Source organism: Mobula birostris, chromosome 28, assembly GCF_030028105.1.
Source record: "Mobula birostris isolate sMobBir1 chromosome 28, sMobBir1.hap1, whole genome shotgun sequence".
Classification (NCBI taxonomy): Eukaryota; Metazoa; Chordata; class Chondrichthyes; order Myliobatiformes; family Myliobatidae; genus Mobula; species Mobula birostris.
This window is the reverse complement of record NC_092397.1, coordinates 13,276,086-13,288,223: the sequence shown is the minus strand read 5'-3', so window position 1 is coordinate 13,288,223 and position 12,138 is coordinate 13,276,086. Positions and strand designations below refer to the sequence as shown.

Below are 12,138 nucleotides of genomic sequence, written 5' to 3'. Positions count from 1 at the left end.
TGCCATGAGCATTTACGTGTATTAGGAATGTTTCTGCTTCCAGTGAGAACCTCCATAGAAAGAGCCGTTCTCCTGCCTGTCCAGTTAAGCAGTTGTTTCTATTTAGAACAAAAAACATAGAACGGTGCAAACCCCTTGCCCTACGTTGTTGTACCACCTTCTTAACATATGCGAAGATCAATCTAACCCTTCCCTCCATTTTCCTATCATCCATGTGCCCATCCAGGAGTTTCTTAAATGCCCCTAATGTACCTGCCTCTTACCTGGTCCGCCACCACCCTTGGCAGGCCGTTCCATGTACCCACCACTCTCTGTATAAACTTCAGGCTCGTAATGTGGCACAGTTCCTCGGAGATTAAGTTCAAAGTAAGTTTATTATCAAAGTGTCTGTATGTCACCGTATGTCAGCCTGAGATTCGTTTTAGAGTCATGGTTATAGAAAAGTACAGCAAAGAAACAGGCCATTCTAATCTGTGTGAAACCATTGACCTGCGCCGGGACCATACCCCTCCGATCCACGTACCTATCCAAACATCTCTTAAATGTTGAAATCAAACTCGCATGCATCACTTGTGCTGGCAGCTCATTCACACTCTCACAACTCTCTGAGTGAAGAAGTTTCCCCTCATGTTCTCCTTAAACTTTTCACCTTTCACCCTTAACCCATGACCTCTGGTTGTAGTCCCTCCCAACCTCACGGGAAAAAAAGCCTGTTTGCATTTACCATATCTATACCCCTCATAATTTTGTCAAATCTCCTCTCAATCTCCTATGTTCCAAGGAATAAAGTCCTAACCAATTCAATCTTTCCTTATAACTCAGGTCCTCCAGACCCAGCAACACCCTTGTAAATTTTCTCTGTACTCTTTCAACCTTGTTTTCATCTTTCCTGTAGGTAGGTAACCAAAACTGCACACAATACTCCAAATTAGGCCTCACCAATGTCTTATACAACGCCAACATAACATTCTTGCACGCATTCACAGTAGATACAAAGAAGTACAATAGAATTAATGAGATACTACATAGAAACAAAGGCGGACAAATGGCCAAATGAAAAGAAAACAAGAAAAGAAGACAAGAAGAAGACAAAACAAATATAGGAGAAAAACAAATAATAATAATAACAATTAAGTAAGTAAGTAAATAAATAACCCTGAGATCTAACCTGGTCCCTTCATATCGATGCAGTTATAAAGAAGGCAAGACAGCGGCTACACTTCATTAGTAGTTTGAAGAGATTTGGTATGTCAACAAATACACTCAAAAACTTCTATAGATGTACCGTGGAGAGCATTCTGACAGGCTGCATCACTGTCTGCTATGGGGGGTGGGGGAGCTACTACACAGGACTGAAAGAAGCTGCAGAGGGTTGTAAATCTAGTCAGCTCCATCTTGGGTACTAGCCTACAAAGTACCCAGGACATCTTCAGGGAGCGGTGTCTCAGAAAGGCAGCGTCCGTTATTAAGGACCTCCATCACCCAGGACATGCCCTTTTCTCACTGTTACCATCAGGAAGGAGGTACAGAAGCCTGAAGGCACTCACTCAGCGATTCAGGAACAGTTTCTTCCCCTCTGCCATCCGATTCCCAAATGGACATTGAACCCTTGGACTCTACCTCACTTTTAATATATATTATTTCTGCTTTTTACGTGATTTTTAATCTACTCAAGAAACATATATTGCAATTGATTGATTGATTTATTATATTCTGTATTGCATTGAACTGCTGCTGCTAAGTTAACAAATTTCACGTCACATGCCAGTGATAATAAACCTGATTCTGATTCGGATTCTGAACCTGGTTGTCGTTGCGAGAAGGCCTGGACGGTGGAGGTCTTTGTTGGTCTTTGATGTACCCTTAGGGGCAAGTGATCATCGTGTGAGTTCACCCTGAAATTTGAGCAGGAGAAGCTAAAGTCAGATGTATCAGTATCGCAGCCGAGTAAAGGGAATTGCAGAGGCATGAGAGAGGAGTTGGCCAGAACTGATTGGAAAGATGTGAATAAGGTTGAAAGGGTACAGAGAAAATTTACAGGACTGGAGGACCTGAGTTATAAGGAAAGATTGAACATGTTAGGACATTATTCAAAGGAGATTTGATAGAGGTATACAAAATTATTCCGATCTTATATTTTATGGTCTTGTAACGGATGCTGCTTTCTTGTGGCAGTGCTCCCTGTAGATGTGTTCAGGGGTGGGGGAGGGCTTTTCGTGTGATGAGCTGGGCTGTGTCCACCCCCTTTTGATGGCTTTTCTGCCCTGAAGGAAGCTCTGGTACCTTCCCTCAGCTGATGCTCCTCAGGGAGCCTGCAGAACTGATTGAACTGAAGCCCTTAATCTCCACATGGCAGGCATCAAAGAGACAGAGATCAGCAACATGGAACCTGATGGAGATATTCCCTTCTGAAGCCGTAAGGCCATGAGATACAGGAGCAGAACTAGGCCATCCAGCCCGTCGACTCTGCTCTATGATTTCATCATGGCTGATCCAACTTTCCTCTCAGCCCCAATCTCCTGTCTTCTCCCCGTACCCCTCCTTGCCCTGACCACTCACGAATCCATCAACCTCTGCCTGACATATGAATAAAGGCCTGGCTTCCACAGCCGCCTGCGGCAACGAATTCCCCAGATTCACCACTCCCTGGCTGAAGAAACTCCTCCTCATCTCCATTCTAAAAGGACACCTCTCTATTCTGGGACTGTGTCCTCTGGTCCTAGTCTCTCCCACCATAGAAACACCTTCTCCACATTCTCTCGATCGAGGCCTTCCACCACTCAATAGGTTTCAATGAGGTCACCCCTCATGCTTTTGAATTCTAGCGAATAGAAGCCCAGAGCCATCAAATGCTCTTCATACGACAGGCCGTTCAATACCGGAATCGTTTTCGAGAACCCTCTCTAGTTTCAGCATCTCCTTTCTAAGATAAGGGGCCTGAACCTGCTCACAATACTCCAAGTGAGGCCTCACCAGTGCTTTATAAAGGCTCAACATTACACCCTTACTTTGATTTTGAAAAGTAGGAGGAGCGGTGCCTCAGAAAGGCAGCGTCCATCATGAAGGACCCCCGTCTCCCAGTACATGGTCTCTTTTCACTGTTAGTCAGGGAGGAGGTACAGGAGCCTGAAGGCACACACTCAGCGTTTCAGGGACAGCTTCTTCCCCTCTGCCATCCGATTTCTAAATAGACATTGAACCCTTGACCACAACCTCACTTTTTTATTATTTCTGATTTTACACTATTTACAGTAGCCGGGAGTTTGCGAAAGCCAGCACTGGCGCTTTCGTCAGCAGCTCCTTCAGCAATTGAAAGGCCTCTTCACGTTTCTCATCCAAAAGGCTCTGAAGGGCTAAGATAATCTTTACCATCCTCCTCTTTCTTCCCCAAGGAGGGTAACCGCACAGAAGCTGATTTGAAGGGTGACTCACTTTAGAACAGTCCCTCACGAACCTCCGACAGTACCCACAGAATTCAAGGAACGAGCGCAAAGCGCTCACAGTCTGGGGCCTTGGCCATGTGGTGATATTTAATATACATGCTTGTGCTTACAGTAATTCATTTATTTATTTTTTTTCTACATTTGTCATGTATTGCATTGTACTGCTGCCACGAAGTTAACAAATTTCACAGCATACGCCAGTGATTCTGGTTTCTGAAACCAGAACAGCTGGAGGAAGCCCAAGCGGTCACAGGGAGAACATGCAAGCTTCAACCCGACAGCGGCAGAAATTGAATCCCGGTCGTCCTGCTGTACGAGCATTGCGCTAACCGCTAGGCTACCACTTATAGCGGAGCGTAGATTTGAAACATGAAGCAAAATGTGCTGCTTGCGTCAACATCCAGCATAGCCCACAAGCGTCAGCGCACATCTGGTGCCCACAACTTGCTAGGACTAAACGTACGCCTTTTAGAATGTGGGAGGAAACCTGGAGGAAACTCACGCGGTCACAGGGACGGGGGGGCGTACAAACTCTTTATAGACGGTGGCGGGAATTGAACCCCCATTGGTGATCGTTAGTGCTAACTGTGCCACCCTCTTGCCCTTGTCAGCTTTTTTTAAACGGATGCAAGTTCCAAATGTTCAGTGCTCTTTGGGTGTGAAACTTTGGGTGCTAACTGGAATTACTGCTCAAATCCTTAACCTAAAGGTCAAGCTGTATTTTTCGGGACAGTTTCTGCCTCCCGTTGGATATGCCTGTGAGGCCGCTTTCAGATTTTATAGTTTTGGGCAGCTAATCTGACAGCAGAATTATCCCGAGAGCATTTGTGGTCACACCCTTTTGCGTGGCTTCAAGCCAAAATCTAGTCCTTCAAATTTGCAAAAGAAGTTCAAAGTTCCGAGTGAATTTATTGTCAAAGTACGTGTATGTCACCATGTACGACCCTAAGATTCACTTTCTTGTCGGCATAAACAGTAAGAGAGGAAAAACCACAATGGAATAAATGGAAAAACTCTACATAAAGGCAGAGAAACGACCAATGTGCAGAAGATGGCAAATTATGGATTTACAAAAAAAAAACACAAATAATAATAATAAATTTGGAACATAAACAGGGTTTACATTGTGCCAATAGTGATATCTACAACTGGTATCATCCCAAAGTCACTACATAATTAGCCCTACACAGCAATATTTTCGTAAATCTCCAGAAAGCCACAATACTAAACACCACTAGAGCAGTCCGAAGGTCCCTAGCAATTGAGAAATGAGTGCGCCTCTACCAGTTTGAGTGGAGAGAGAAAAAAATAATACTGAGAACATGAGTTGTAGAGTCCTTGAAAGTGAGCCTGTAGGCTGCAGAATCAGTTCAGTGTTGAGGTGACTGGAGTTACCCACGCTGGTTCAGGAGCCTGATGGTTGTAGGGTAATAACTGTACCTGATCCTGATCCTGGTCGTGTGGGACTTGAGGCTCCTGTTCCTCCTTCCCGATGGCAGGGGCAAGAAGAGGGCACGGCCCGGATGGTGGGAGTCTTTGACGATGGACACTGCTTTCTTGTGGCAGCGGGCCTTGTAGATGTGCTCAGCGGTGGGGAGAGCTTCCCCTGTGATGGACTGGGCTGTACCAATCACTTTTTTGTAGGCTTTTCTGTTCTCGGGTGATGTTTATTTTCCATATCGGGCCATGATGCAACCAATCACTCCACTGAAGAAGTTTGTCAAAAGTTTTAGGTTGCATGCTAAAACGGCAAAAACTTTTTTAGAAAGTAGGGGCGCTGTTGAGCCTTCTTTGTAATGGCGCTGACGTGCAGGTCCTGGAGAGATCCACTGGAACAGAATGAAAGGAAATCTAGCCCTTCAAGTTTGCGAGGGAAATTTAAGAAGCTTGCTGTAAATCAGACTTCTTGCCTTGCAGGAAACTTGAAGAGGTTCACAGTAACTTCATGGACCAGAAGGACCGAGTTATCAGAGAGATCTATAACGAGTCCAAGGAAAGAGCAAGGTAACCTTTCACCTATTATGAGCAAGTATCCCAGAGTGATCTGGGTCCCGGTAAATGTGACAGGACTGATTCCATGGGAGGCAGCGATTGGGGAGAAGCTCCTCTGGGCAGAGTTGGGAAGGGGTGTTAGATGTCTCTGTTGGGAAGGGTTTTTGGGGAGTCTCCATTGGGAAGGGTTTTTAGGAGCCCCTATTGGGAAGGGCTTTTAGGGAGTCTCTATTGGGAAGGGTTTTTAGGGAGTCTGTTGGGAAGGGTTTTTGGGGAGTCTCCATTGGGAAGAGTTTTTTAGGAGTCTCTATTGGGAAGATTTTTGGGGAGTCTCTATTGGGAAAAGTTTTTGGGGAGTCTCTATTGGGAAGGTTTTTGGGGAGTCTCTATTGGGAAGGTTTTTGAGGAGTCTCTATTGTGAAGAGTTTTTGGGGAGTCTCTATTGGGAAGGTTTTTGGGGAGTCTCTATTGTGAAGAGTTTTTGAGAAGTCTCTATTGGGAAAAGTTTTTGAGAAGTCTCTATTGGGAAGGTTTTGAGGAGTCTCTATTGGGAAGGGTTTTTTGGGGAGTCTCTATTGGGAAAAGTTTTTGGGGTGTCTCTATTGGGAAAAGTTTTTGAGGAGTCTCTATTGGGAAGGGTTTTTTTAGGGAGTCTCTATTGGGAAAGGCTGTTGGCGAAATCTCTTATTGTGAAGTGTTGCCAGAAGCCTCCACTGGAGAGAACCACACAGACAGTTGCTGACAGTTGTAAGCAATATTTGGAGCGTGAGCCCATAAGTGATGTGGAGCAAGGTGGGGGGGGGCCTGAGAGTGAGAGCACGTGGAAGAATTGAGTGAATGATTGTGTGACCGACTGAGCTCATAAAGCATTCTTGGCAGCTTTGAACTTCTGACTGGGTGATTATAATGACGTTTTGAATGAAGATACAGATCTGGTGCGTTCCGGCCTGCTGATGACTATAGTGTCCAGGGAATGTTAATAGCTGTGACTTCTTTTGCCCACATGACTCTCAATCTGAGTCAAAGTCTGTGTTCCAATATTCCAAATATCTGGAACACACCCCATTCAAGATTCTATGAGGTCCAGATTTCATGAATGTTTTCAAATGTCAGCCTTATTTAATGTTACTGCAACAATGTTCCAGTGTCTGACTTTGGGGAAGTGGGCTTGAGTTTGGACAATGGATTAATTAAGAGCTGTGGTGCTGCTTAAGGACAGAAGGTCTGGTCTACGAATGTGTCGCCGCACTCAAGCAGTCACCTCATCTGGGCTCACCAGCCTTGTGCCCCCATCCTTTCCAATCCCCAGCTCTATCACACCTTAAGATGAGCACTGTTTGGCGTAGAAATAAAAGCGGCGATCCCTGCTTCTGTACTCAGGGGCAGTGTTCGCACCTCAGTCATTCACCCCACTGATGTGTTCAGCATTGCAGTGATGATACTTTATTGTCGCCAAACAATTGATACTAGAACGTACAATCAACACAGCGATATTTGACTCTGCGCTTCCCGCTCCCTGGATTACAAATCAATAGTAAATATTAGAAATTTAAATTATAAATCATACTTACTTACTGCCCGTTACACCGCTGGCATTTTGGTCAGCAATGAAGGTTCTCCATTTCTGGTGGTGTTCGAGGCTTCCTTCATCGGCTCAGTAGCTTCCTCTTGGTTTTCACTCCGGTCGGTCACGCAAGTCCCGGGTGGAGACTCAGGAATACCGTCACACTCTGTGTTTTCGTTAAATGACCTGGATGAAGAAATAGAAAGGTGGGTTAGTAAGTTTGTCGATGACACAAAAGGTTGGGGGTGTTGTGGATAGTCTGGAGGGTTGTCAGAGGTTACAGCCGGTCATCGATAGGATGCAGAACTGGGCCGAGAAATGGCAGATGGACTTCAACCCAGGTAAGTGTGAAGTGGGTTCATTTTGGTAGGTCAAATTTTAAGACAGAATATGATATTAATGGTAAGACTCTTGGTAGTGTGGAGGATCTGAAAGATCTTGGGGTCCGTGTCCATAGGACACGCAAAGCTGCTGCGCAGATTGACTCTGTGGTTGAGAAGACGTACGGTGTGTTGGCCTTCATCAACCGTGGAATTGAGTTCAAGAGCCGAGAGGTAATGTTACAGCTATATAAGACCTTGGTCAGACCCCACTTGGAGTACTGTGTTCAATTCTGGTCACCTCACTACAGGAAGGACGTGGATGCTAGAGAGAGATTGCAGAGGAGATTTACAAGGATGTTGCCTGGACTGGAGAGCAGGCCTTATGAAAGTAGGTTGAGTGAACTTGGCCTTTTCTCCTTGGAGCGACGGAGGATGAGAGGTGACCTGATAGAAGTATAGAAGATGATGAGAGGCATTGATCGAGTGGATAGCCAGAGGCTTTTTACCAGAGCTGAAATGGCTAACACGAGGGGGCACAGTTTTAAGATGCTTGGAAACAGATACCGAGGGGATTTCAGGGTAAGTTTTTCACACAGAGAGTGGTGGGTGCGTGGAATGCACTGCCAGCGACGGTGGTGGAAGCGAATACAATAGGGTCTTTTAAGAGACTATAGGTATATGGAGCTTTGCAAAATAGAGGGCTATGCGCTAAGGAAATTCTAGGCATTTACTAGAGTAGGTTAGCACAACACTGTGGACCGAAGGGCCTGTAATGTGCTGTAGATTTCTATGTTCTATGTACACTCAGATGTAGAAGGGTCCGTCATTGCTGCTTGTGTGACAGTTTTCTTTTACCAGTCCAGGTTGTTATCCCCGAGCTGAACCCCTGAACCTGGAGGACCGGTGGGCCACTCTTAGTCTTGTCCTCCAACCTTTGACCTCTTTGGCATGGGTGACCCCACCAAGAGCCAAAGCACAAAGCCCTGATTCCTGTCAGCAGAGCTCTCCGGGTCATCGAGGCATGCAAGCCTCCAAACCCAACAACAAGGCTGTGGTCGTCTTGGAGCATGAATCATCTTTGGCTTAATTAAAACTACTTGTTCCTCCCCGTTTCTGTTATAAACTACAGTTCTACAAATACTACTCTCCTGTCAGCCCTCTGTTCCGCCAGCTCAGTACTCCTATGTACTCTGCCCCTTTTCATCCTCTGCGCCCGAATTTCAAGATTGGAGATAAGATTCAAATTGACTTACCGCCTATTCATCGAAAGGAATGGTGAAATGTGTCGTTTGCGCTACCAGCCAACTCATCTGAGGCTGTGCTGACGGCAGCCCGCAAGAGTCACCACAGTTTCCGTCTCCAACATGGCATCCCCACAAGGCTCGGCAGAACAAGACAGATCACACAACAAGCAGTAGCCCCCTTCCTGCCTCCCAGCCACGCGGAAACACCATCCCCCAACTCCAGGACAGGCCGTCTTCAGCCTCCAGCGGGTTTGGACTCAGATTCTCAGGCATTGGGCCCCTGACTTTCCCAGCGGACTTGCAGAGGTTTGCAGACTCGGGCTCTTGCCCCTGGACCTCGATGACCAGGCTTCTTATTCAACTTTTGGGCCTCGATCCTCAGAATCAAGCTCAGGACCCGTCGATCACCAAACACTAGGCTGCAAACTCTGGACAGGCCGCTAACGGGACCCTGAACACCAGGCCTCAAGCTCCGGTCTTCTTGTTAATGGAGGAAAACGCAACACAAGATCTTTTGAGCAACACACATCAAAGTTGCTGGTGAACGCAGCAGGCCAGGCAGCATCTCTAGGAAGAGGTACAGTCGACGTTTCGGGCCGAGACCCTTCGTCAGGATCTTTTGAATTAAGTCATGGTGAAATTGCTTTGAGCAGGGTAGAGTGACTCAAGTGAAGGAACTTAATCACAAGATAAAGATGTTACCAAGACTTGAGGACCTGAGTTATAGGGAAAGGTTGAATAAATTCGGACTGTATTCCCTGGAATGTTGGAGAATGAGGGGAGATTTGATAGAGGTACACAAAATTAAGAGGAGTACAGATAGGCAATAATAAACCACTTCTGTAGTAATATTTGCCAAGAACCATCATTATCATGGAAAGGAAGTCTGCAGGAAATTCAAGCAACACACACAAAAAATGCTGGTGGAACGCAGCAGGCCAGGTAGTATCTATATTTTTTGTGTGTGATGGTCATGGAAAGACCAGGATCGCCTGCATCATACGATGAGGCACATAACGAGCAAGCAATAATTATGGTGAATGCAAGCAGGCTTTTTCCCCCGAGGTTGGGTGAGACTAGAACTAGAGGGTCATAGGTTAAGGGTGAAAGGTGAGAGGTTAAGGGGAACACGAGGGGAAACTTCTTCACCCTGAGGATGGTGAGCGTGCAAGTGGTGCGTGCGAGCTCAATTTCGACGCTCAAGAGAAAGTTTGGATAGGTACATGGATGGTCGAGGTACGGAGGGCAGGTCGATGGGAGCGGGCAGTTTAAGTGGTTCAGCACGAACTAGATGGGCTGAAGGGCCTGTTTCTGCGCTCTGCTTTTCTTTGACTCTATGACCCGGCTAAATTCTTCACTCAGAGAGTGGTGAGAGTGTGAAACTGAAGTGGTGGTTGCAGGTTGAATTTCAGAGGAGCTTGGACAAATTGAAATTGAAATAGAAATATCTTTATTGTCATTGCATAGTACAATTTGTCATGCACCAATACAGCGAAAATGAGGTTGCAACTCTCGTACTCAATGCTATAAAACAACAAATAAAATGAATAAAATCAAGTAACCAGCCAGAACAAGCAATGTCCAGCATTACAAAAGCTCTACTCAAATGCATGACAGACATAAAACCGGTATTAAAGTAGCAATATAACAAATTTATGGGTGATGCTTGATCGATTGGTTCAGAGCAATTATAGCTCTGGGGGAAAAGCTATTTTTCAGTCTGGAGGTGCGGGCATAGAAAATCTTATAACGTCTGCCAGATGGAAGAAGTTCAAACAGATGATTGCATGGGTGTGTATTGTCCTTACAGATGCTTGTAGCTTTCCTTAGGCAGCGAGAGCTGTCGGTGTCCTCCAGGGCTGAGAGCTGCATCCCGATGATCTTCTCTGCGCTAGAGACGACCCGCTGAAGTGCTTTCCGATCAGCTGCTGTGCAACTGAGATACCACACAGAGATGCAGTATGTTAAGATGCTCTCTATGGTGCAGCGGTAAAAGATCACCAGCATCTGTTCAGATAGACCAGCTTTCTTCAGCATCCTGAGGAGAAACAAGTACATGGATGGGAGGGAAGCTCTCGGTGGAATAACAGATCAGCATGGACTTGGTGGGCTGAAGGGCCTGTTTCTGTGCAGCAAGCTGTATGACTCAAAGTGAGCAATCATTAAAACCAAAGTGTGAAGGAACTTCTTGCAGGGGGTGGTGGATCTCCAGGCTAGGTTGCTAGACGTATTTAGAGAGGAGGTAGATAGACTTCAGAAAGGTTGGGGATTTAAGGGCTATAATTGACAAGGGAGACGGGTTGAGACCTGGGGTGTGGCCGCCTTTATTGTGTCAGATTTAGCTCGAAACATACAGTGAGGTGCATTGTCCGTGTTCACAACCACCACATCCAAGGTTTTGCTGAGGGGCTGGGGGCAGCCCGCAAGTGGTGCCACACGTTCCGGCGCCAACATAACGTACCCACAATGCTTGGCAGAACAACACAGAGCACAACAGAACAGCACGTGCCAAAAGACAAAGCAACAGCAGCGAAGCAAGCCCCGTTCCTCTCTCCCTCCAGCTCACTCACTAACATACAGAGTGTTCTAATCCCAGGTCAGGCTGTCTTCCAGCAGACACTGCGCCCTGAGTTCCACAGCGGATTCGCAGGCTGGGGCAGGCCTGAAGGCTGGGTGGGGTGAACGAGAGCTCGAGATAAGTTTTGCTTTTCTTCCCTTCGAAATTAAAATAAGGAAAGCTGCAGATGTTGTCATTCTGAAATAAAAACAAAGATCACCAAAAGCAGGCAGCATCTGTGGGAAGAGGAACCGTTAACATTTCCGGTCTGGGACCTCCGTCAGAACTGATAAAGGGTCCCAAATGAAGTTCTGTTTAGTTCTGCACAGGGTCGAAATAAGCTGCAGTGATTTGTAAACTCAGTCAGCTCCGTCACGGGCACCAGCCTCCGTAGTATCCAGGACATCTTCGAGGAGCAGTGTCTGAAAAAGATGGCGTCCTTCATTAAGGAATCCCTCCACGTAGAACATGCCCTCTTCTCATTGCTACCATCAGGGAGGAGGTACAGGAGCCTGAAGGCACACACTCAGCGATTCAGGAACAGCTTCTTCCCCTCTGCCATCTGATTTCTGAATGGACATTGAACCCATAAACGCTACCTCAATACTTGTTTTATTTCTGTTTTTGCACTACCTATTTAATTTAACTATTTAATATACATATACATACTGTAATTCACAACTTTTCCCTGTATTTATTATGTACTGCATCGTACTGCTGCTGCAAAGTTAACAAATTCCACAACATTTGCTGGTGATACTAAACCTGATTCTGATTAGCTCTATTTGTCAAGTGTACGTCACGCACGAGGATTGTGCTGGGCAGCCTGCAAATGTCGCCAACCTCACGGTGCCAAATTAACATGTCCACAACTTACTGACCCTAACCAGTACATCTTTGGGATGTGGGAGGAAACCCACACAATCGCAGGCAGCGGCGGAAATCAAGTCCCGGCCTTACAGCGATGCGCCAACTGGTACGCTGCCCCACCGCCCAGTCCCAAATGTCAGCCTTC

General features: G+C 46.2%; 1 protein-coding gene across 2 annotated transcripts in view; it reads left to right on the top strand.

Annotated features, from left to right (window-relative positions):
* Nucleotides 1–12,138, top strand: part of dnajc4 (DnaJ (Hsp40) homolog, subfamily C, member 4) — a 274,705-nt gene that overhangs the window by 225,602 nt on the left and 36,965 nt on the right. For both annotated transcript variants that reach the window (XM_072245531.1, XM_072245532.1), the window contains exon 6: nucleotides 5,361–5,447. In XM_072245531.1, coding sequence (XP_072101632.1) covers nucleotides 5,361–5,447 — 87 coding nt within the window. The remainder of the gene's footprint in view (nucleotides 1–5,360; nucleotides 5,448–12,138) is intronic.